The sequence below is a fragment of the Bicyclus anynana genome, chromosome 13 (assembly GCF_947172395.1).
Source record: "Bicyclus anynana chromosome 13, ilBicAnyn1.1, whole genome shotgun sequence".
In the NCBI taxonomy this organism is placed as follows: Eukaryota; Metazoa; Arthropoda; class Insecta; order Lepidoptera; family Nymphalidae; genus Bicyclus; species Bicyclus anynana.
In genome coordinates, this window is record NC_069095.1 from 10154295 (window position 1) to 10181201 (window position 26907).

A 26907-nucleotide genomic window follows, 5' to 3' on the forward strand; every position below is an offset into this window, starting at 1 on the left:
TCAATCAATAAAAATAAAATATCATGGACACCGCGACCCGGTAATTTAAGTTTAATATAAGATAGAGAGCACAATATTTATTTTAAGCACTGTATTAATAATAATTATTAAATGTATAAAATAATTTTCCGCACCGGTGTACCTATATTTTTCCAATTCACTTGAAAATTAAGCCAAAAGGTGCGGATTTAAAATGTTTCAGTAAACGCAATAGCATGGTTTGTTTACATTGATATAACGTTTTAATTACTTACAGAAATGTCCGGATTTAGGATGCGAAGACTTAACAACGGATATGTTTCGCTACCGAGTGATGACAGTGGATTCTCCGATGCGCAGTTCGAGCCACCGCCTCAAAAGATACCATGGAAAGCTCTAAGTCTGGCTGCGTTTCTGTTTGTAGTCGGAACATCCCTACTGATTGTTGGTAGTCTTATTGTAACTGGTCATATCGACACAAAATATTCTGATAGATTATGGCCTATGATTGTTCTTGGAGGCATAATGTTCTTACCAGGAGCATATCACATGAGAATAGCATACTACGCATATAAAGAGTATCCAGGTTACAGTTTTGCAGACATTCCAGAGTTTGAGTAGATTTTTATGGACTGAGAGCTTGCAATGGCCAGACATACCTTTATGAAGGTTGTTAGACTATACTTGTATTATATGTAAGTACAGTAGTCCATTTTAGACTTGGAATAGGCTTAGGAGAAGGTTTCAAGGGTTCAAATCCGCCAATTCCATCTCAGTATAAAGTTCATCTTGTAATTTTTCATATTTTTCTCAGCATAATATAAGAAATAATATGCCCCAGTCACTTTGCTTCAAAAACACAATTAAAGATCTTTTTTAGAGAAATTTTTAAGGGTCAATAGCAAAGGTTTTCTACAAAGCTAACTGGAAACTATATTCGTCATGACATTTATACTATTATTATAAAGAGCAAAGATTGGATTGTTGTTTTTTGCATTGACACTATGAAACTACTGAATAGATTTAAAAAATTCTTTTTTTGCTGGGAAGCTACACTATTCCTGAGTACTATAAGCTGGAATGGGAGCCTCACAGGTAAAACCACACACCATCTGGTATCCATTCTTCTTCTTCTTTCTGGGCCGTTTCCACACATGACCATGTGATTGGCCGTTGTATGTGGGTCCTGCTATCTCATATAAAGTATTAAAAATTACATTTTATACTCTGACATTGCAGAATTTGGACCTTTTTCAAAACCACCATGGTATACAACTCCTAAATCGGCTACCATACTGACCATAGAAGCATAGGCTAATAAACTTTCAGCCTTATAGTGAGTTATGTCTGGCTATTGCTCATGTTTTATTGTGTTAGGTTGACAGCAGTGTCCTTGCATAAAAGTGTAAAATATTGTAAACATACATTGTAATCACATCAGCCCCCCACATAGCACGTCGATTCTCTTGTAAAATGTCCTAACCTAACATTTTACTAATTTTCGAATTTTCAGGTCACATGATCAAATCTGTCATTCACATACATTTTCCTAGTTTTCGAAGCTATAGCGATCATAGAAAGAGAATCGACTTGCCACTTGGCTAGGGGAGCAGTACTGTATCACATTTTAATTAATATCTTAGTATGCTTTGTGGTGTACTTTTGTATATGTAAACAATTAAATGAATATTCTTCTCACAGGTATGTGTCTCTGACCGTTTAATAAATAAATAAATTTTCTTGTTCACCACAGCTATGTTGTTCAAATGATATTCTATCAATATTCTAGATCTCTAGCAATTGACATCAAATATATTCATGACTGACTTGGTGTAGTATCAGCAAGTTTGTGACTGACATGTTTATCTTGTCAAGCATCCTTAATGAACATTATGATAATTATAATATATATATATATATTCTTTATTCTCTACGTTAGCCCTTGACTGCAATCTCACCTGATGGTAAGTTATGATGCAATCTAAGATAGAAGCTAACTTGCTAGGTGTAGGATGAAAATCCACACACATTTCAGTTTCACATTGTAATGGAATGCTAAATCGCTTGGAGGTATGTCTGGTAGGGTGGTAACTAGCCACGGCGAAAGCCTCCCACCAGCCATAAGCATATATACAATTATTTGTATTTCTTTAATATTGATATTTTATGAATCTCTAAATGTAAACATACTATTAAAGTAGGTAATTATTGAATACACTACTGTTTTGTGTCCATGTGAGTGATATGATCTTGATTGTGCCACAAATGTGTCATGATTCTATTCAATAAAATTTATTGGATATGTAGCAAAAGTTTAATGTTTTGTGTTGAGTCAGAAAGTGATTACAACATGAATTTATGTTAATGACGAAAGTTTAAATACAAAAATAGAAAACAAGAAACTTGTTGTTTTTTGTAGTTCTGTGATGCAGTTGGTCGACAAATGTTTAATAATATTATGTACAAATAAAAATGTATTGCCATGAGTCATTTTTTAAATACTTGAGGGATATGTGCTAAGCAATGTGTTAGTTACAGTGTAGCTCATCAACTATATTATGTTATTTCAAAAGTATCCCTGTGCAATGAATGTGAGTGGATTATTTATGTTTATTATATAGTATAAGAGACATGTGTATGTACTAATACTAGTAGTTACTAATAATAATAAGAATATTCTAAATAAAATACAGAGTTTCATTAGGCATACTTTATTGAGTGATGATAATAATTCATAATTTTAATAAATAGATTGATAAAGTCACTTTACAGTTTGTTAGGATCTCATGTGATATTTTGATTTCTCATAATGGATAAATTAATACTTCTCTTCCTATCTAAAATTTCATTGCACATTTTACCTATTACCTTTCTTACCTTTCTTTTGTGTGAAGCTAGTTTGGGGAAGTGGTACCGAATGGCCTGTCTTTTTTAAATGTTCAAACAATTTATTTTTTGATGGGAAATCCGATAGGCAAATAACACATCTAAGATTCAATGCACTACTGGAGTCTTCGGTTTCACTAGCTTTTGTTCGTACCGGCTTCCTTTCGACTAGCTTCTTTACCTTGACATTTCTTTGAGTTTTGGGTAAAGCAGGTCTGTCTCTAGGGAATGCTGTATCACCTAACGCATCATCCGTAGGTGTTGTACTAGATACTTCGTACAGGTTTTCTGTAGAAGTCTGTGATTGAGATCCTTTTTTGAGATCAGCTTCTTTCTTAGCCTGAATTTGACTCTTGAGCATGTTGAATTTTTTGGCCTTTCTGCACCGAGACGGTCCTTCGATTTCATTAAAACTCATCTCATCATGACTATCATTCCCTTCACTCTCGGGCATGGGGATAAATGCTTTTTTCTTATTTTTCTTTTTCTTGTGACTCTTGGGTAAAGCCTGGAAAATAGAATACATAATCTATAATATAAAAATGAATCTTGAATGTTTTCCTAAGTGCAAATCCTAAGAACATCTGAATCAATTTTGCTAATTCTTTTTTAAGAATATTCGTTGCAAGTATGATATACATTTACAAAATTCTACCACTACAGGGTTAAAAAAAGGGTTGAAGTCTTTTTAATATATTATAGTTTATAATAGAAATGGGGGCTGAAAGTTTAGTTCGATTTCCACATGGACGATATCGCGGGCGTCTGCTTGTCTATAATCTTAAATTTGTTCCTAGGCGCAAATCTCGAGATTGGCTGACCCGATTTCGCTAATTATTAAGTATTTATATGTATTATATAAATGTATATGAATATTATAATATCAACTATCTTAGTACCCATAACACAAGCTACTTTGTATGCTTACTTTGGGGTTGATAGTGATGTGTATTGTTTAAGTAGTTTATTAAAACTTTTTTTGAACATATCCTGCACAATGTAGGGACTATTATCGTTACTAATGTTTATGTCCTTTACACATGCCCAGGAATTTGTATGATAATAAAAAATATACCTGTATTTGATCAGAATCATCACTCAAAGTCTCCCTTATATCATTGTCCTCAATATCTGAAGTGGAATTGCCACATTCTTCCTCTGTTTGTCCATTCACCTGTTCCCCTTTACTCTTATTGGGACTCTCTTGTACAGCATCATTGTTTTCCGGCTCCGATATTTCAATATCATCATCTAAAGTCATGTTGGCAACATTTTCCTTGTGTTTCCTACTGTTCTCATGATTTTCAAATGACTTCACATTTTTAAACAGTTTATTGCAAGCGGAGCAATAGAGGTTTTTCATTGCAGATTTATTTTTGGACGATGATTTCGTTGCTCTAGATGTCTCGCTCACCTGAAATTCAATGCGTGCTAATATTATAACTGTGTAAAACCATAAGTAATGGGCCCTTGGTCCCAGGAACAAAATATTCAAATTTTGTGTATTCATGGTGAGATGGACTAAACTGAACATGGTGAACCATGGTCGTGGGGAATTTTCCTGCCAAGCCATCTCTAAAACTTTGGTGTGTCTAAACAATTAGAACAATCAGCCATTAGATTATTAGGTGAGTTGTGTGATTTCTGACAATTATAATTATGCTGTAAACTAGATTTGCAGAATGTCATTCCCATTCATTTTTTAGTTTTCGAAGGTAAAAAATTTACTAAAAATAATGACAAATACCTCCTCAGTCTTGGAACTCTCTTCATTACTGCTCTCCATGCCGCCCTCACTGATGGTGTCATCATCCGAAGATATCCCAAACTCCTCAGCCAATAGAGATTCAATTTCACTGAGTTTCTTCTGATATTCCTCACTTTGCAGGAAAGATGACTCCCCTTCTTTCTTCTTCGCCTCTTCTATTTCTTTTTGCCTTTGAATTATCCTCTCTCTACGTAAATGTTCTGCCTGTAATTGTTATTATTGTATTGAATGAGTGCATAATATTAGGTACTTATACAAGATATGATAGGTATGCTAGGAGGTAAAGGTAGAACCTCTCCATAGTTATTGTCACATATTTTATTTTAATAATTTTTCATGATTTATTGTATTCAATAATTGAAATTTTATTCAAGTAAATTGTATTTTATATACTAATTAATGACAGAAAGACATCTTTTCTGGCTTATTTGCATTGTTAGCTATGAATTTGCATCATATGAACATTTATATGACTGACATTGTACACTTATTGAAAAAACCTGCTAGACTGCTATTAATATTTTTTGTCTTTCCACAGTATGTTGAGTTTGAACATTTTAGGGTAAATCTGATTTACAATATCATATTTTTATTAAAATACATTTTCTATGGATATTTTTACTATCATGTAATGATAATAATTTAAACTCAAATAAAAAAATAGGTATTCAAAAACTTTTGAATAAATATGCTTTCAACGAGAGAATCCCACTTTAACCCAAAAAGTTCCTAAATCCCGGTTTGGCAAAAAAAAATCTGGCAACACTGTGTAGTACCTAAGTGTTCTAATTTTAAATTGTACCTTCTTTTTATTTTCCTCAGCTTTCTCTTGCAGCTGTTTGGTGTGCTCGATGACCCGCTTGTCCTTCCTGCGTACGAAGCTCACCAGTCTCCTAATCTCCTCGTTTCTTTCCTTGCGCGCCTTCTGCCTTATCTTATTGTTTTCTTTTTCCATTAACTTGATAATACGACGGTTGTCGCCTTGGGATATTTCATATTGATCTAGCCAAACGTAACCTGGAAATTAATAGAAAATTAAAGTGAATGGCAGAATTTAGCATGTAAGACACATAATATCAAAGAATATTTATTAATAACTAGCGGATGGGTCCATGTGGGATTAAGTTTCAAACAAATCCCGCTGGAACCATGGATATTTCTGGAATGAAAAGTAGCATATGTATTGTTCAAGGTACAATACTACACAAAATTTCATCCAAATTGCTTTAGTCATCAAGACTTACTTTCTCATTTATAATATTATTATGGAGTAAGGATAGTATGGATTTACTTAATTTTGTAAACATCTAAATCCATGAAAACACATAGACATGACAAATCTATATGAAAATTTTCATCTCATTCATGTTCTTTTAAATTTTAAATTTCAAAAGAACATAAATGAGATTAAAATTTGGTGCACACACTACATTGTAGCCTGAAGTTTATATTTATTATGATAATATCAATACTGCCATTTCCATAACTTACTTTTATTAGTCGAAAATGACATCCAATAAGCATAGAATTCATGTACTTCTTCATAAGGTGTAGAGGAGTTTCCAAACTTGGGTATTTTGGTAACATCTTCTGGGTCATCAAGGAAATCTGTTTCCTCAGAAGCCAATTTGGAGAATACCTTTAAAACATTGAATTATTTTAATAATTAACTACTAAATACATTTTATTTTAAAGATAAATATTTTGGTGGTTTCATGGAGTTCAACCACCCATGTAGTTTAAATACTTTGTCATCAATATCAGCCTAGTATAACCAACCTCTACAGTCCCAGGCTTCCCTCATTATAAGAGGCTCTTCTCAGCAGAACAGAGCCAACCTTCTGCTGAGAAAAGCCTTCCGAACCAGAGATAGTGTGTAGAAATAGTCAACCTTGAAATTTCATAAGTGATTGTACACAAAATCACTAAAAATTTGAATTTTGAAATGAAATTCCCACCCAAGACCAATTAGAAGAAGTCAATCATACACACAGTTTAGTATTTCCATATTATCTTTGAAAGTGGTTTTATTTATGAAAGATGGCTTTACTCCAATTATGCTTGATGGAAAGCAGTTATGTAAGTTTTTAATAAAAAATTTACCTCAGAGTAAACTCCATAGAAGCTTTGTGGATTGTCACCAAACCCTTTGTAGCAGGACGGAGTGAAGTAGGGATAAACATCAAGACTGTCATCATTGTAGGAACTGCCCGCCCCGCGCAGCAGTTGCTCTCTATGGTTGTCATACCTACAAGTATTCCAGATTATTAAATACTAGCAGACACTCCCAGGTTTCACCTCAATGGTTCTAGATCCCATAGGAATATGAGGACATATAGCCTATATGACATGCTGGTGGTTTAGAGGTATAATCATTCAATACAATTCTTCTTTAAGGCTTTTATTTGTGCTAACTGGGTATGATTTATCTCGTGTTGAGTAGATGGAGAAGACATAAAGGACATTTTCGGTGAAGGCTGACAAGTTTGAGTTATAATCATGAATGTGTAACAATCCAACTTACTTTACAGTTTACACTGATTTATACACACAAGTATTGATATTTTTTCTCTTCTAGCTTTATTTGCAATCAGTTCAAGTCAGACTTAAGTGCAAAAAATACTTTATAGTAACACTTCAATTCAATTCTTCTTTATGGTTTTCATTTGTGCCAACTGGGCATAGTTTAACTCAAGAAAATGGAGAAGGCACAAAGGATATTGTTTTGTGAATGCTGACAAACCCAATTTTGAGGATTTAATAAATAGTTAATATAAAATAATATATTATTTTTGTTAGTTTTTAAGCTAAAACTACACAAATAACATATTTTGTCAATGTTATATTTTTTTTCATATCTTTATCTCCAATATCAACAAACTAAAGAACTTAGTACTAATAGACTAACATATTCTTTTGTTTCTCTTTTTTTACTATACCAAATTAATATTTTGGTAATTAATTCATTTTAAGAAGTACCCGCAGCTGCTAGAACATAATTCTACTTTCTTAGTGTATAAATAAAAGAAAAGAGTATTATTATTAAAATAGCCTGCCTAAATCTTATACAATTTAAATTATATTTTTATTGCCTGTGTTACTTTATTTTTTACGAAATCTTTTACTAAATTGTGGTGTAATAATGTGTTAAATACGTACCATGCTCTCTCTTGGGGATCTGATAGCACTTCATATGCATTTTGCACTAGTTGAAAATGCTCTTTAGCTTCTTGCAAGTTCTCTAAATTTTTATCAGGGTGCCACTGCAGTGCGAGTTTTCTATAGGCTTTCTTTATTTCCGAAGCACTGGCTTCCCTCGTCACACACAAAACTTCGTAATGGCACTTCATTTTCATACCATATTAAACCCACTTTCACTATAATTTCGACGACTTATAATACGATTTTGTACTGCAGTCGCGAAATTTTAATATAACCTGACAAGCGGTTTTTAGAATACATAGGAAAAGACAAATTAAAAACACATATTTTTTTTTACACGAGTAAATAATAGGAACTTAATTGTTTACGATAAACAAGCCTAACTAAATTATATTAGAGGTACATAAATTATTTTGAAAATAATGATCGATGTCTTTTCACACGACGTCCATGCTCGTTTTTTTTTTGCTCAAAACATATGATGTGTTGCCATGTAAAATAATTTGTGATAACTGATGTTGATTCTGATTGGGTCCTTCGACCATTAATAATTCCTCTATGATTGGCTCAGATGAAATGCTCATTGGTTTACAAGAAGTTATGTAATTTATATATTTTTTTTCAAATTCCGTACGATAGAGGTGACTTGAAAATAAATAATATTATACGATTTTTATTTGAAAATGTTCATCTTAAAAAATAACAGAGAATAAATATTACGTGCTTGGCAACATTCTTCATTTTATGCAGCTGTTTCCGGTTGATGACATTGTCAAAATGTCAATGAATTTTAAGGCTCCGTGCAGACGCCAGACACTCAGACAGAAACCGTTCAGTTATGGTTCATTCAGATCATGTTTAGTCAGTCTGCCACGGAAGGTAGTTCGTGCGTTCTGGTGTTTATCTGGTTCTCAGACACCTCGTCCTATCTGCTATCTGTGCGGCGTTACTAAGTTCTGCGTTATGCATACAAACGGCGTTCTGCGTTATGAAGTCAGATAAAGTCTTTGACCATCTGAAAACCTCGTCCTAAAACCCCGTTCATAAAATTCCCTTTTGAAAATCGCGTTCCGAATATTCTGTTGTGACGGGATGAAACGGGATTTTTTTAAATTACTATATCATTAACAACCCATATTTGGCTCACTATTGAGTCACCTCTCAGCGCGAGAGGGGTTAGGCCTTAGTCCACCACGCTGGGCTAGTGCGGATTTGCGAACTTCTCACACTAAGAAAATTATCAGGTATGCAGGTTAATATACAGGGTGTGGCGTAAATAATGGATAACCCTGTACCTGCCGAAGAGCCTCCAAATGGGCTATTCGAATATAGATTTTTTTTTATTTATTGAAGTTTCGTTTTGAGAAAAATGGCTTAAGTCATGTTTTTATAAAAATGGGTACTTTCACTTACTAATTTTGCTACAGAAATCTCAAATTTTGGAATTTTCTTTTTCTGTTTTTTTTATAATATAGCTTAAGAGTTGTGCTACTGTTATTGATAAGGAATTTCTAATTCGTTACTCTAGTTTTGGCAAAAATTAACATGAAAGTTCAAAAAAGCCTTATTGATTATTCAGTTTGTTAATTTTGTACATCATATGGTTTAAAAAATCTCTATTAGAGCTGATTTGCCCATTATCTTAAAAACATGCTTGCTTAATGCAGATTCCGAAACGGCATAATACTTATTACATATCGCGATATTTACGAAAAAAATTGGCAATAGTCAAGAACATGTCCTTGTTTTATTTTTATTAAGTAAATTATTAAGCTATCACAAACAAATTATCTATTGCAATTTAAGTTGACTAGGTTTACCAGTGGGTGTGTGGGTTGTTTTAAAAAATAAATAAAAAACATAAAACGATTTTTTTTTATTGAAAAAGCTAAAACACAAAAGTTTACATTTTAAACTAAATGTTCAAAATGGCCGCCATTTGCGGCAATGCAGGCCCTGCAACGACGGATGAATGACCTTTTCAGGCGTCGTACAAAGCCAGATCTCTTTATTTCGTCAGCAGCTTGAAAAATCCGGACCTTTAATTGTTCCAGGGATGTTATCTCCGTCTTGTAGACCTTTTCTTTTAAACATCCCCAGTAAAAAAAGTCGAGAGGATTCAGATCAGGAGATCTTGGCGGCCACAAAATGGGTCCTAAACGACCAATCCATCTCTCATTGTATTCATCATTCAGGTGATCCCGGACAATGCGTGCGTAGTGAGCAGGGCAACCATCATTTTGTAACCAGTGGTTATCTGGCAGTGGTTTTTGTGGCCGCCAAGATCTCCTGATCTGAATCCTCTCGACTTTTTTTACTGGGGATGTTTAAAAGAAAAGGTCTACAAGACGGAGATAACATCCCTGGAACAATTAAAGGTCCGGATTTTTCAAGCTGCTGACGAAATAAAGAGATCTGGCTTTGTACGACGCCTGAAAAGGTCATTCATCCGTCGTTGCAGGGCCTGCATTGCCGCAAATGGCGGCCATTTTGAACATTTAGTTTAAAATGTAAACTTTTGTGTTTTAGCTTTTTCAATAAAAAAAAATCGTTTTATGTTTTTTATTTATTTTTTAAAACAACCCACACACCCACTGGTAAACCTAGTCAACTTAAATTGCAATAGATAATTTGTTTGTGATAGCTTAATAATTTACTTAATAAAAATAAAACAAGGACATGTTCTTGACTATTGCCAATTTTTTTCGTAAATATCGCGATATGTAATAAGTATTATACCGTTTCGGAATCTGCATTAAGCAAGCATGTTTTTAAGATAATGGGCAAATCAGCTCTAATAGAGATTTTTTAAACCATATGATGTACAAAATTAACAAACTGAATAATCAATAAGGCTTTTTTGAACTTTCATGTTAATTTTTGCCAAAACTAGAGTAACGAATTAGAAATTCCTTATCAATAACAGTAGCACAACTCTTAAGCTATATTATAAAAAAAAACAGAAAAAGAAAATTCCAAAATTTGAGATTACTGTAGCAAAATTAGTAAGTGAAAGTACCCATTTTTATAAAAACATGACTTAAGCCATTTTTCTCAAAACGAAACTTCAATAAATAAAAAAAAATCTATATTCCTATAGCCCATTAGGAGTCTCTTCGGCAGGTACAGGGTTATCCATTATTTACGCCACACCCTGTATATAGGTATGCTGTCTTGGATTAGGAGGGCGTAGATTCGAATCCGGTCCGGGATAAGTACCTCCCACTTTTCAGTTGTACCTATGGAAATTATTAATACTTGTTTCAAACGATGAAGTAAAAACATCGTGAGAAAACCTGCATATCATAAATTACTGATAAAAAGAAAATACCTACTAATTTTAAAAACATAGATGTAATTTATTTCTTTACTAAACTTTACTATGTATAAAAATAACCATTTATTTAAAACTATTTTGAACAATTTTGAACGAAAGGTAACAAATGTCTAACGTGGTATACTTAGTATTTCATCATTATCATTAACAGCCGTTGGACGTCCATTGCTGGGCGTCTTGCATGGACTTCCAAACATAACGGTCTCGAGTCGCCAGCATCCAGCGGCTTCATGCAACCCGCTAGATGTCCTCGGTCCACTTAGTGGGGAGTCGACCAACACTGTGGTTTCCGGTGCGGGGTCGCCATTCCAGCACCCCACCCCAACGTCCATCGGCTCTTCGCAATAAGTAATAATGTTCCTTGATTGTCACTTCTGCTTTGTGACTCGCTGAGTTATGTAGGTATGTCAGTATTATTTTTATAGTAGGTACGTACAGATTAATATTTTCAAAATCATAGTAAAAAATTCAGTATAAAATAATTATTTACTTATATTTTATTGACCAGAATCTAAGAGGTCGAAATAGACAACATAGTCTTGCTTGGCCCACTATTATAAAGTTGGTTCATTTCAAAGGATAATTTTGTTGTTCCTATGATCGTGGTCACGACTTATGATCACGAGCTTTGTATATAATTCTAGAGTATTACCTTCGAAGGGAAAGCGTTACCTAGCCCCGTTTAGGGATGGTAAAGATAAGTCTTGTTAAGCAATTTGGACCAATGATGTTAAATACTGTTAGATGTGTTACTAGGTCATGAAAAAAGAGGCGCTCAAAAGAGGAAATTCCACATCTTAATGTTATGCTAGCCACAAACGGTCAATTATTCTCACGTTTCTGTAGCCCCACGACTATAGTTGATCGTGTGTTGGTCACTGCGTACATGACTTGTATAGTATGCCGCGTGGGTACTACCGTTTGCTTTTCAGAAACGTGAGAATAATTTTCCGTCAATGGCGACCTTTAAAGAGCGTCCAAAATAGTAGGAAACAATTCTCGATAGGTACCTACCTAATTTAAAAATTAGCCTTATGGCCGCCATTGTACATTCGTTTTTTCAAATTAATTTCTTGCTTGTTATTTTTTATTTTTGCTGTAGGTACAATAAAGTAAGTAATATTTCATACATTCATTAATTTCCGTGTTAAATAATTTAGGAATTAATTAAGATTAATTCGGTACCTATAATATTTATTTGAAAATTCTCACAGGACTATTAAAATTTGCATAACAAAAAAAATATACCAGAATATACAAATTCTGCACAGGCAAAATATTAAACATTCGTTTTCGAAGGTGCGTCGAATTTGATATTAGGACGTTGAGTCGACGAAGTTGATTTCCGCCAATTCCTCCAATGGAGGATACTTCCGCTCTCCTGTGTCTGGAAACAAAAAAAAAATAAAAGAAATAAAAAAATCGTGTTCGTGTGGATTTATGAAACCACAATGCAAGATGACCACTACATTGGCCTTGTCATGCATTTGCCATTGGCCATTGGCTATACCGCTATAGTCAAAGGGGTACGTAAAATGAAAACTTTCCCCTACTCCTACTATATATTTTTTTCATTGGTTATATATTAGCACGGAATTTTTCCAAGTCTGTTTCGCGGACTTACGATCATAATGTTTAACTCTAATAGGGACTTTTAGGATTAACTATTACTAGTAAACAAATATTGCCATGATAGTTGTGTAATTATTTATTGATACTCGTATATAAGTGTGAAAATAACATATGACTACTCGAATTAGATATTTAAGTCGAGAGAACAAAGAAACTACTAAGTAAGTAAGTAAAAAGTAAGTAAGTAAGTAACTGAACCTAAATAAATTAAAAATTATATTCGCATAAAATACTTATATACCTAAGCAATTAAGTTTCCTATTTAAGTATATATTTAAAGTTAAACTAAATCGCTTCTCGAAGAAATGTTTACCAACATAAATTACTTAGTAATTCGGTCAACGAGTAATGAATTAATTTGTAGACCTGAAGACTATAATATTTGGTAAAGGTCTCGCCAAACTCCAAGTCCGCCCTGAACACGAGGCGTGTGGTTACGCAGTAAGCGAAAACGATCTGCCAGATAAAGGAGCGAACACCAACTTTGGCGCGATCTATACTATTTTCGCAGTTTGAAATGTTGGCAACACTAGTAACTCAATAAGATCAAGTAGAGTTTGAGGCAGCGGATGTAGCGCTACTTGATGAGTCTGATTCATCGTCTTGTAGATTTTTAAAGGCAACATCCTGTAGAGATACAAACAATAGATGATTTTCTAAATATAATAATAGTGCAACTATAGATGACATTGTATCTATGTCGTATTTGCTGATCCGTTTGAAGGCGGTGCCAAACAGCCTCATGTGGTACACGAGATCCTGTCAGTCGGGCTGTAAAATACTGAGCTTCTCTTCTTTTAAGATTTTTTTTGTGAAAATTCTCAGCCCTCGGATGTTGGTAGTGTTACAGCCATACGTCTCGGAGAGCATATACAAGGCGTCCACAGATCAGCATCATAAAGCTCGTGCGGATTAAATTGACACCTGGCTTGAATGATGCTTGTACTGTGTTTGTATGGTTACGTTTGGTAGCCAGGTGTCAAGTTAATGAGCACGAGTTATACGTATCGCACGCATCGCATTAAACAGATTTTTAATTTTACGGTAGTTTCGCGGGATCCGTATGACGCGGAACAGTGGACGCTCTTGTATGACTTTCTATACAAAGAATACTACAAATTACAATCCGTTTGATGCGATACGTCTGCAACGTGTGATGTGGATATATGGACACTACCTTCAAACGCTAACGCTTAGAAAATTAAAAAAAATGTATGGAAATGACATTCACTATAGACACGTCACGTGATGAAGTTTTCGATCGCATCTTTTATTCCCATACATTTTGTTAGTTTTCGAAGCGTTAGCATTTGTTGAAAGAGAATCGACGTGCTTCACGGCTAAGGCCCCAGGTTTACTAACTAACATCTGAATTGGTGCGTCAAAGAATTTAATATTTGACCCGCACTGGTGGTGATGTAAAGCTCCATTTACAATCTCCTATAAGAAGAGAGCCGATTTAGCCCAGTGACTTCGGCCTCCGATTCCGGAGGGTGTGGGTTCGAATCCGGTCCAGGTCATGCACCTCCAACTTTTCAATTGTGTGCATTTTAAGAAATTAAATATCACGGTCTTAAACGGTGAAGGAAATCGTGAGGAAATCTGCATACCAGAGAATTTTCGTAATTATTTGCGTGTATGAAGTCTGCCAATCCGTATTGGGCCAGCATGGTGGACTATTGGCCTAACCCCTCTCATTCTGAGAGGAGACAACTCAGCAGTGAGCCGATTATAGGTTGATAACGATAAGAGAGGTCTGGACTTGTTGGTCCGTTAAAATAGGCTGATAATAGGACTTACCGTTTCACGATCTTGTTCGAAGGTAGACTGAGATAGAGTTATTGAATCAGTGACCCGCGTAATGGTCGGTTCAGGTGGCTTCGGCAGAGACAAGATCGGTTCCATCCACTGCTCGTATAGGAACGGCCGAGGCCCCAGTGGTTTTTCAGGGCAAGTGCGACAGTTCTCGATTATCCATTTTTGTTCACGAACGGATGGAGATCTAAAACATATTTTTTCTTGAAGAAAAATGATACAATAAAATTCTGTAATTTATCTAAAGACTGTGTTGCTTTGATGCTTAATAGTAATTTTGGTTTTGACCAATTTAAAAATAAATGCTTTTTTTTCTTACTACCATGTAATTTTATCAAAGTTGACCCTATCATCATTAGCAGCCCATTTATAGCACACGCTTGAGCACTAGTCTCCTCTCAGAATGTAATATTAGTAACATAGTCACCACCCGCTAATCCACTACGCTGGCCCAATGCGGATTGGCAGACTTCACAGACAGAGAATTAAGAAAATTCTCAGGTATGCAGGTTTAATCACGATGTTTTTCCTTCACCATTTGAAATACGTGAATGTATCTATCATAGGGTAGCAATAACGACCTTAGACAACTATGGAGTTTGGATCATGGTGCTTGAATGGTGTTTGGACTTGAGTGCAAGTAACAAATGTAGCCTTAAGGCTTAAAGCATCTGTATTTGTTATATTTATATTCTTTAGGATAATATGGATTTAGGAAATCATGTTCTTCGTGTTCAGTGAGCTTCACCTGGCAGGGAATGAATGCCGGACCTCTCGTGTCAGGCCTTGTCATCATGGAGATATTCAGTATCCATTAAAAGTTCGTAAATATAGGGTGACCTAATTATATATTTTTTTGTACGAAATATCGTAAAATATGCACAGCATCAATTTCGAAATCATGGTAGAGGCTTTAATTAATTAGCCATTGCAGTTAACTGACTCGCTGATTGAATGACTTAATTAGTCTTAATTAACTGCATCCCATGTTTTACGGTGGATAATTATGACGACGCATTTTTTAAATGAACATTGATGTAATATAAAATACAGTACTACGATTATTTAAATTGTAGTATATTATATTATATTTTTCTCGAAATTACCGACAGCAAAATAAGTTATTGGGTTTTTATGCTATAGATTCTTACTAGGAGACCGTCGTGTTATCCCCCTCGTGCCTCGGAGAGAGGGTTAAATTCCGTCATTATCTACTCATCATCATCATCTCAGCCGATGGACGTCCTCTGCAGGACATAGGCCTGTTGTAGGGACTTCCAAACATCACGATACTGAGCCGCCTGCATCCAGCGAATACCTGCGACTCGCTTGATGTCGTCAGTCCACCTGGTGGGAGGTCGACCAACACTGCGCTATTATCTACTATCTACTATACACATTATCGACTACTGAATTCTAATGAAGTCTGAAGTTTAATTTTTGTAACTAACTTCAAAAAAGGAGGTCCTTACTTTCCACATTGATACGTGTACAATAATACACTCAGTATTTTAAGTTACAGAATTTTAAAATAATAATAATTGATTCAGAGAAAAGAAATACCACAGTTACTTACCAGTTGTAGGAGTATGATGGCGCGTTAAAGCTTTATCCACACTATTCTTACATAATATTAAAATGCAAAAGTATATCTTTCTATTACCTTTTCAAAATGATAAATATATACTAATATTCATCATCACTATCAACCCATAGTTAGCCCACTGCTGAGCTCGAGTCTCCTCTCGAGAATGAGATTGGTAGGCCAATAGTCCACCACGCTGCGCTGGCCCAATGCGGATTGATGATGAATATCTTACCTTACGATGGCGCTAAGATCGTCGGCCTTGTAAACAACCCTGGTGTTGGGGTCGTAAAACCCATCCCCAGTGTCGTAGAATCCGGGTGGTATGTCACGTGTGGGTTGTTCCTGTGTCAGGAACGACTTGCCGGCGGGTTGTAGACCTTTGTCATACTCGATAGTGAAACTGCGAGATATAGCATTAATTTTTAATTTTGTTATTCATATCCATCATAATTATAGCCTAGCAAGTTCGTTGATGACACTCTCATGATATGCGGGCGACGGGGGGAAGACTGCGCGGGTGTGAAATCGTGCGTACGGGGAAGTGAGGTACATCAGTCGTGGGTTTTCATCTCAGAATACAGAAAACCACCAGAAGGAGTGATAGCGCAAAGAAGTGAAGCCATTTAAACTACACATTTTACGATTACTCACTCTGTGTTTGTCGTGTTGTTTGACGTGCTATACATGTGACAAATTTAATTAAATTAAGCCGTCTTGTGCTATTCCTTCGTGTAAAAATGCCGTTGGTAGAAAAAAGAAACTGAATAGGATCACATTTCACGTGTAAGTAGCACAAATAAATATTCTTATGTTAAAATAATGAATAATTTTTACGTGAATTTAGTTGTCATAGAAACCGATGACTTCATTTTGTAAGTGTTGCCAATGTAATTGTTTTGATTTTCCCTACTTTTAATTTCAATTCAAGGATTTATTATTTATGTAAAATATTAATCAACTAAATAGGTAGGCATAGGTTCCGGCAATTAAGTTGAAATAAAATTGTGGTAATCAGCGCAGATAAAGAAAGTGTAAAATAATCTTAAAGCTTTAAAATTTTACAAATAACAATGGCGTGCTATATTGTAATAAGTTCGTTCGTTCTTGTCTGTCTGTGTGTTTGTTTGCACATTTGTTTGTTTTCGTGTGCTTGTTTGGTCTTTTGTTTGTTTGTGTACCTACTTGTTTGCTTGTTTGTTTGAGCAAGAGGATTAAATAAAATATTTTTATCTTCAAAACACATTCTTAAAAGATATTAAACCAATTCGATGGCCTTATTTATACTTGAATTTTAAGAGACATAAAAATTAGTGAAATAAGACGAGATAATAATAACTGTGCACACGATTGAAATACATATTTATAATAATAATATAATATAATTATATGGAATATATAAAATTATTATTGTAAATATGTATTTCTTTAGTTTGTTAGTTGATAAGTTTTATAATAACCGTCTTATTATATCTATTATTTATTTGTCCTTGTCTTAAATTTTTTAGAGTTCATTTTCTTGCTGACTCTTAGCAATCACTAGAAAACCGGTCCCACTGTTTTTATTATTTACCATACAAGTTAACATTTAATGTGATGAACTGTACACTTATTGTTTTCCTTTTAACACTATAAATTTTTACCACAAAATAGGGAAAAAATTAACAGCCTCATGTACTAGCAACATTACGCGGGTGAGAATTGCGACGAGTGCAGGCTGTTGTGTACAATTTTTGGACACACTGCGCACTATAGAATGACATCTAAACGTGGCTTCTGGTGGTTTTCTGTATTCTGAGGTTTTCATTCATCGCTACACGCCCCCCGGCCCGCGCGGACCATCGGGAGTGTTACGAACAAAATTGCCAAGCTATAGCAGCACATGTTTCGCTCAGAGTACGAGTCTCCTCTCAGAATAGTCTAAAACGCTGACCCAATGCGAATTGGCAGATTTCACACACGTAGAGATTTTATTTGAGATATTAGAATTATAGGCGGATTTTTTTTTTCAAAGGATACTTTTTTACAGTCCAGAATCCGGGGAGCATTTTAACAATTGATTAATATCAATTTAATTTTCCGTAAGTAGCTTTATCTTGATCAGACGCTTGAACTCATAAATTTACGAAAATTCTTGACTCTGGTAGCTAGCACTAGGCTAACTATATAATGAAAACTTTTGAGTGTAGGAACAAGATAACGTGCCACGCAATTTGTAGGACAATGTGGCTGTTAAGTAGTATAACTATAGTGGTTAGTAACAATTTCTGATGACCTTATTTATACAAGAAGCTGTTTTTTTCTGTTGCTTAGTTAATAGTTATAAAAATTAACAGCCACATTGTTCTACAAATTGCGTTGTACGTTATCTTGTTCCTACGCCCAAATTATTTTATTACCTAGTAACCCTGTTAGCTACCAGAATCAAGAACTCACGGAAAATTAAATTGATAACTCAATTGTAAAAATGGTCCTCGAAAATGGACTATTATTTATCTAAAATTTCAAAATCAATCTCCATTCAAGTCAATAATACATTTTAAAGACGCCAAGCGATTTAGCTGGTTCCGGTACGATGCCGTGTAGAAACCGAAAGGGGTGTGGATTTTCATCCTCTTCCTGACAACTTAATCCGCTTCCATCTGAAATTGCATCATCACTTACCATCAGGTGAGATTGTAGTCAAGGGCTAACTTGTAAATTATAAAAAAAAAACAAACAAGAATATTTGGGCAACAGTTATACAATATCACACGTAGTGCCAAAAATTGTGATCGCCAAAAGAGGGTGACATTTCTTTTTTTTTCGCTAGCGTAGCGCTGGACAAACTCGTTACGGCGGCGGCCGAGCGATAGATCGTACGAAGTTCGATTGAGAAATTTTGCAACATTTGATTGAACCCGATACAAGTGTAAACAGAAAAGTTTCACGGAAAATTGTGCCCGAAAATCTCACATGTAGTAAGTATAGGATAGTGTATCACAGCGGCGAAGAGTCCATACATGCTGATTCCCGCCGGGTTACCTTTTAAATCCATTGTAACGAATAATATCCTAAGATGTGCGAGAAAGACAAATAACGACCAATAGCCGCGGACTCGAAATATCGCTCGCTTTTTCGTTGCGTTGGTAAGAAAAAGATAGTGATATTTCAATACTTTCTCTTCACGAGATAATATGTGGCGAGATTATAATTTATGTGGATAACTACTATCAAGATGCTTCTACTGCTGTAAAGAATCATCCATATGCTCCTGTTGAAAGCTATGATTATTTTATACTGTAGATACGTCCCTACAAAATCACCGCAAAAAGTAATCCGAATAATAGGCTACAATATTGAGTGCACACATGCACAATTTGTCTTTAATTCCATTATTTATAGTTTTTACACTGCCTGAACACACAACTCGACATTGTAGACGATATTTAGCTATTATTTGTTTAAATGACGTTCGTTGTTGACCACAACTAACATTGAGTTGACTATAAGTTTCCTCTTTTGGGCGCCTCATTTTTAATGCGCTAGTAACACATCTAATAGTTTTATTATCATCGGCTTTAAGTATATTTTCATTTGTTTCCCTCAAAATTATTTCCTATGAGGAGGGTGTCTTGACCTTAGAATAACTGATAGTGATGATTACCGTCTGTCAGGCTCCTTACAATACTTCCAGTCCGCTTCATCGTACTCCAATCCGTCGGCGAAGACGAGTTTCCTCTCCATCAATTTCCCCTTGCTCCAATCACCACGGAGTACCACGCCGCTGGGGTATATCAGGTCTCCCTGGCCGTGAAACATTCCGTCGTCAAACTCCCCTTCGTAAATAACATCTGTAAGATATTTAAAAAGTATCGACCTACTTAATGAGCCGTCATAGCCCCGTCGATATGACCTCTGCCTCCGATTCCGGAGGGTGTGGGTCCGGGGCAAACAACTTTTCAGTTGTGTGCATTTTTGACCGACTTCAAAAAAAGGAGGAGGTTATCAATTCGTCGGAATCTTTTTTTTATTTTTTGATTGATTGATTGAAAGCGACGGCTAACCACGCTCTCAGATACATGGGATGTAATCCATGTTCCAATGGCTTAGACTTTTTAACCGACATATATTTTACTGAGATTTTTTTTTTGGAAGAAAAGCTCAATAACAGCCTGATCCAAAATCCTAGGATGTCGTTATCCATAGCCGCATATGCTAACCGTTTGACCAATGAGTTTCCAACATACATTCATATAATACTCAATAAATAAAAGGCCACAGAAAATTTGATCAAGCCACATTATCATAGTAAAAGTTGAGAAATCTATAGGGATATTATAACTACTATTAAACTCTGCCCAAAGCAACTTGTACATATGTTTTCTGTGCCCAAACTACAGAATATATAATTGTAATTTGGAACACAGATTTACAAATAAATGTTCTGTAAATTGGACTCAATTAGGAATTGTATATGCCGGGGATGTTAATAGGTTAGGTTAATATTCTCCCGTATATCTATACTAATATTATAAAAGCGAAAGTCTGTCTATCTGTCAGTTACCTTTTCACGGATAAACCGATCACGATGAATTTTGGTATAGTGGTAAATGGGATCTTGAAGCAAAACATAAGGTACTTTTTGACCCTAAAATAAAAATCGAAGGGGGTGAATAACATGAATGTTTGTATTGAATGTCCTTCATTTATATAAATCATAAAAAAAATATAGTGTGATTCAAGAATTTTTATAATTCAACCCCTAAAGTGGTGAAATAGGGGTTGAAAGTTTACATTTATTTTCAAGCGGACGAAGTCGCGGGCGTCTGCTAGTCGGAAATATGAGCATTTTGTGTTCTATAACTAATCGTTAACTTACCTATGAGGTAAGTTAACGATCTCCAATTAAATTGAATTAACGTTAACGAGTACGGGCAAATTTTCCAAGCTTAACAACGTACTTGCCAGGAAATGATCCTTGTAGCCCGCTCCGCCTCACGTGTTTGGTGAGTTCGGTTAACCTAGTTATACGAAATTGGAGGGGCAAATGTTGGCTAAAATACAACATTTTCCATGTTCCACTAGTTTAATTCTATTTTATCTACTTGCTACTGAGTCTGTAATTTATGAAAATTTGTGAAAATCGGTCAAAATATGCGGCAATAACTTTTGGAAGTGTCGAAAAAAGTCACCCGCTTTGGGTCTCCCAGGCGCTCAAATTCTCTCTATATATATTGTAGATTTTCTCGTAGAAGTCGCTAACGTTTGCTAGTTAAATATAATTATTTTAGCAGAATCAAAGGTGATTACAAAAATAAGAAAACTAATGTCGAACAAAGCTTATGATTACAACATTTGTCAGGACAACTTAATTAACAAATAAAACTGTAATCAAAATAAGACCCTAGAATGGCAGAGAATGACCTTGAGTGAAGTCGCGCACTTGTAAACGTTGTGTGTATGGTTAAAAGAATTACACAACAAGAGATGTGGACGGCTCGAACGCCACGAGCACACTGAAAGTAAATTACTACTTACTACTTATTAGGGGTGCAGAATGCGAAAGATAGATGCTGTATGATTAGTAATGGTGCACCTTACTGTGGCGTTCAGAAGCAACACCATGTTTTAGATTTATAATATAGTACTAAGCTAGCGAATTAGGTGATACCTGTAAGGCTAGTTTTAAGTTATGATGATAATAAACAAATAAATAAAATAAATAAATAAATGTTACATATGGAGCATTTATACAACATGGTGCCGGTTACAAGGATATAATATTGTCTGGTTTGCTACGTGTTTTAAGTATAGCAGTCCAGGAATTTTTCATCAGTGTACGATTAATTTTTGGTGCCTGAACCGTATGACAATATGAAGTGTGATTCGTCTTAAGAGTCAGGCTATATGTTATGTATAAGACACTAAAGTCTATTAGACGAGATTTATATTTGCTTATAATTGTCAAATTAAAAAAAAGTAAAAACTGACAACTCTTCAACAGTTCTTGTTTATCTTCTACGAAAAAATAAGCGTTTAAATACTATAATCTGGCAAGTTCATTGATGACACTCTTATGATATGCGGGCGACGAGGGGGGGGAAGACTTTGCGGGTGTGAAATTGTGCGCGTGTAGTGAGGTGCATTAATCATGACGGCGTCGTCGTCGTGTTTTTAATTCATCGCTACACGCCCCCCGGCCCGCGCGGACCATCGGGAGAGTTACGAACGAAGTTGCCAAGCTATACTAATCCAATGCAGAAACTAGAGGCAAATATGACTTTCAAGAAATATTTTTTGACAGATTCTTAAACATACCATTAGGAAACTTGTAAACACCGTAACCGCTCATCCCGAGCAAGTCCCAGGTCCCTTCGTACTGGGAGCCTGTCGGGAACGTCTTCATGGAGCGCTGCACTCGCGGTATGTCCAGCGACACTGTTCTGCGGGGTTATTATGTATCTCAGTGTACCATTCAAATAATCGGTCACTACATCGTTTTTCATCGTATTTTCATTTTTACTATCATCTAAATTTATGTTTTACATCGAAATTACATAATTATACTCATTTTACGTAAAGTTACATTAGTATAGTAGTGGTAATAGACTTGCTATTACCACGGTCTCAAACGGCCTCAAAGAACCATAATATAACATCGTGAGCTGCAGACCTGAAATTTTTCTTGATTCTCTGCGTGTGTATTGTCTATCTACCAATCCGCATTGGGCCAGCGTGGTGGACTATTTGGCCTAACCCCTTTCATTCTGAGAAGAGACTCGAGCTCAGCAGTGAGCTGAATACGGGTTGATGATGATGACAAGGTAAAATCGACTCCTCCTGTACTTGAAGTCGTTTAAAATTTAGCTATTTTTACAATAGCGAAATCCCTTTCAGCAAAGTTAGATGAATTTTTCAGGAGCTACTAAGGTAAAAAAATACATAGATTACTTATAACTCTTCCTTTTGGCTTCGCCTTTGTTGGAGGAAAAGGAAATTGTGATCGAGTTAGTTGCGAGTAAGTAGAAAATGAAATAATTGCATTAAAGTATTTCCACCAAGCGCTACTCAAAGAACGCTCCTATAGTTATTAAGCTCACTCACCTGCACTCTTCTTTGTGAGCTTCCGAGAACTTTCTCATCAAACTCTCCCATTGTGACGCGCGCTTTGTGACGGCTCTGCAAACAAGCTTGCTTATTTATTCTTTGTCATGCTCCTGAGCTTAAAAACACAGCTGTAGTTTTCGTTCATACGAAATACTAACAGTATAATATATTAAGGTTTAAAGAAAGTACATAGTTTTCATATTTTCTTATATTTTGCAATGATTTGTTACATGATTGGCAAAGAGTAATACATTCATTCGATAGATTATATAACTGTGTTATTTGTTTTGTAACAAACTTAATTTTTTATTACTTTTTTGGCTCCGAAATAAACTATCCTGGAGGCAATGGGGTGCTGTTATTACATTTTTTTTCTTTCATTTATCTAAGAGTCACTTTTTTTTAATTTTTAACAATGTTGATATAAAAATAAAATACCAAACACTATAAAAAATTTATAAAAAAAAATCAATTCTCCCGCTGCGGGTCATTTGACTGCCCAAGCAAGCGGTGGTCAGGGCTCCAGAGTGAGGAACCTCCTCAAAATATGCGCCGTCTCAAGAATCACTGCCTTCTGTATCCAACTCTTCATCCTACAGTTAAGCGAAAGCTTCTTAAGGTGGTGGTCGAAGCTTTTCGCTATAAGACCATTGACTGAAACAACTATCGGAACAATAACAGTTGACTCAAATATTACATTAATTATTATAAACTCTTACAGCGAAGAAGTATCCCGCGGCTTGCATGTAGACATTTTCATTTAGCGAATGGAATATTTAAAAAAAATCTCTGTAACAAAACAAATTAAGTTATAACAGTGAAAAGATAACTGGTTTCTTTGATGATGGCTGGCCTAAGCATAGGGGAGACCGGGTACAAAAGTAACGGCGGGTCGAAAGTAACAAATGCTCTGTAAGGATATCCAACAGTCAAACACCACGTCGATATCGTAAGTTAACAACGGGGCGGTACTCCCCTTCCTTGCGTTCAATCTCCACGCGCGCCTCGCGCTGCTAGGTTAAGTGAGAAGACGTTTTGTGATTTCGCACATCAAACGTAACGTAACGTAACGTAAGTGTTTTGTTGTTCCGTTATTTAGTGTTTTCGTAGTCTTTTAAAAATGATACGAATCTGAATATTTGCATGTTGATTCTTGATTAGATTGATTATACAGTATTTTAATTCATTTTGCTCTAGCACATTACATTTTAAGGTTATCTTTTATATTTTAACAGAAATGTGGTCGGGTACAAAAGTAACATAGCCCTATGGGTACACAAGTAACATTTTTACTTCTGTCCCCGTACTGATTTGCTAACTTTTTTTGCTTATCATTGTTGTGTGTTAACAGGATCGTCTAATACTGATCGGCCTCTACAAATAAACAGTGAAATTCCATCTAATGACGTTTTGACTATTCTTGATGCAACAACCCCCATCTTAGTTGATCCAGATACTCCAGTTGATAATCTTCCAGCGTTGAGCGACCAAATTATCGAGCAAACAGTAAACAATGATTTGTCAAATATAGTATCATCTAATCAAGGATCCAATTCGCCTACACCAGAACCTAGCGGGTTACAGCAAGCAAATTCCTGTCAGCCATTTGATTTAACACCTAAAGATCTGAGACCCTTACCAAAAGCAGGCCCCAGGACTGCAAGAAGCAGAGGATGTAAAAAACGTAAGACAGCAATATTGACGGACACGCCCGACCGAAAAAAAGGCAGTTGAGGAAGAACAGAACCTAGAAAAAATTAAAACTAAGGGAAGGGTTTTACCACCTGGTACTGGAAATGGCAAGAAAAAGTTACGAAAAAAAGTAAACAAATATCTACAAAAGGGAAGGGAAAAGGAAAAAAGACAAAGAAAGCAGCTGAAGAGAAGGAAAGAAATTCAGACAACGAAGATTGCTATTGTCTCGTTTGTTTAGAACCCTTTGGCAATAGCCGGCCAAGTGAACAGTGGGTTCAATGTCTCTCGTGCAAAATGTCACACGCCGAATATGTCGATGATGATGCTAATAAAATAAGACTGATTGTAAAAATGATTACATAGAGTTAAAAAATTACTGATCTCATTACCAGAAGAAATAATAATTTGTTTTGTTATCTTTAAATATCTTTTTTTAGTTTTTAAGCATTTTGAATGCAACTTCTTTGAATACAAAGACTTTAAATAAATAATATGTTGATTTAGTATGTCATACTGTTTTCTTTACGAACCCTTTCAGTCTGTTACTTTTGACCCACAATGTGTTACTTTCGTCCTGCCTACGTGGTCGGAAGTAACAACTTCCCATTTTTTTTCGAGTCTCTGTTTTTCATATCAAATGACCAATAAAAAGCAAAATTGAGATACCGATGTAAAGACCATAAATGGGATGTTTAAATGGTTTTATTCATTTCTATAAAATATTCATGTATAACCAGAAATCAATGTAAATGTTCAAAATGTTACTTTTGTACCCGGTCTCCCCTACTCCTCCGACCTCCGTGGCGCAGTGGTATGTGCAGTGGATTTACAAGACGGAGGTCCTAGGTTCGATCCCCGGCTGGGCTAATTGAGGTTTTCTAAATTAATCCAGGTCTGGCTGGTGGCAGGCTTCGGCCATGGTTAGTTACCACCCTACCGGCAAAGACGTACCGCCAAGCGATTTAGCGTTCCGGTACGATGCCCTGTAGAAGTCGAAAGGGGTGTGGATTCATTCATCCTCCTCCTAACAAGTTAGCCTGTTTCCATCTTAGATTGCATCATCACTTACCATCAGGTGAGATTGTAGTCAAGAGCTCACTTGTAAAGAATAAAAAAAAGACTACTAAAATTATATATCGAAAATTCAAAATTGTGCCATGTTAGGCATCAAATCCAGGACTTCTAGTTTACAGAGCAAGGCATTCCAATGCAACATAGAGGATATCATATTCAATATCAATTAACGTCTACAACAAAAGCCATAAAACACGTCTAGCATACTAAATAGGTAAAACATCACGGGAAATCTAACTTGTAGGAGAAATGCCATTGTACCACCAACATTGTTTTGTATTCATGGCATTTGTAACTTCGGTCATGGTCAAACGTTGCATGCATTATTTATATAGAAAGAGTGAAATTTTGCTTATGAATACTCGTTCGGTTGGGCATATTTCATGCGGCGCGTGTGAGAAACGAAGTCCGGTCTTAGATTTCGCTTTTATAGCATTTTCATTGGTGATAGAAGTATTTATTTAATTACCCGAGCTTTTAGCGTGATGCAGCGAACCCTTTCAATCAAGCAGATGTGAGGTAAATTAAGTTATAGCCACTATAGTCCAAGATCTTTTAAACAAGCAGATGTCCAAGTTACTCGTAAGTCAACCTACTATAGTCCAAGATCTTTTAAACAAGCAGATGTCCAAGCTACTCCTAAGTTAAGCTACTATAGTCCAAGATCTTTTAAACAAGCAGATGTCCAAGCTACTCGTAAGTTAAGTTACTATAGTCCAAGATCTTTTAAACAAGCAGATGTCCAAGCTACTCGTAAGTTAAGTTACTATAGTCCAAGATCTTTTAAACAAGCAGATGTCCAAGTTACTCGTAAGTCAACCTACTATAGTCCAAGATCTTTTAAACAAGCAGATGTCCAAGCTACTCGTAAGTTAAGCTACTATA

At 35.5% G+C, this 26907-nt stretch overlaps 3 protein-coding genes across 3 annotated transcripts; 1 reads left to right on the forward strand and 2 right to left on the reverse strand.

Moving 5' to 3' along the window:
- Positions 1-258: 258 nt before the first annotated feature.
- LOC112048105 (transmembrane protein 230) lies at positions 259-600 on the forward strand. The gene has a single exon (XM_024085487.2). It carries the CDS (start codon positions 259-261, stop codon positions 598-600), a length of 342 nt encoding a protein of 113 aa, XP_023941255.1.
- Positions 601-2674: 2074 nt separating this feature from the next.
- On the reverse strand, positions 2675-8270 carry LOC112048089 (dnaJ homolog subfamily C member 21). The gene is made up of 7 exons (XM_024085466.2): positions 7793-8270; positions 6737-6881; positions 6125-6272; positions 5436-5650; positions 4613-4837; positions 3941-4279; positions 2675-3373 (listed from the first exon to the last, which is right to left on the reverse strand). The coding sequence occupies exons 1-7, from the start codon at positions 7987-7989 to the stop codon at positions 2837-2839; spliced, it is 1806 nt and encodes a 601-aa protein (XP_023941234.2). The 5' UTR covers positions 7990-8270; the 3' UTR covers positions 2675-2836.
- A 3980-nt stretch (positions 8271-12250) lies between these two features.
- LOC112048088 (MORN repeat-containing protein 5-like) lies at positions 12251-24044 on the reverse strand. The gene is made up of 7 exons (XM_024085465.2): positions 23973-24044; positions 23251-23325; positions 22465-22589; positions 19811-19997; positions 16400-16567; positions 14565-14766; positions 12251-12519 (listed from the first exon to the last, which is right to left on the reverse strand). Exons 1-7 carry the CDS (start codon positions 24011-24013, stop codon positions 12412-12414), a joined length of 906 nt encoding a protein of 301 aa, XP_023941233.2. The 5' UTR covers positions 24014-24044; the 3' UTR covers positions 12251-12411.
- Between the last annotated feature and the right edge of the window lie 2863 nt (positions 24045-26907).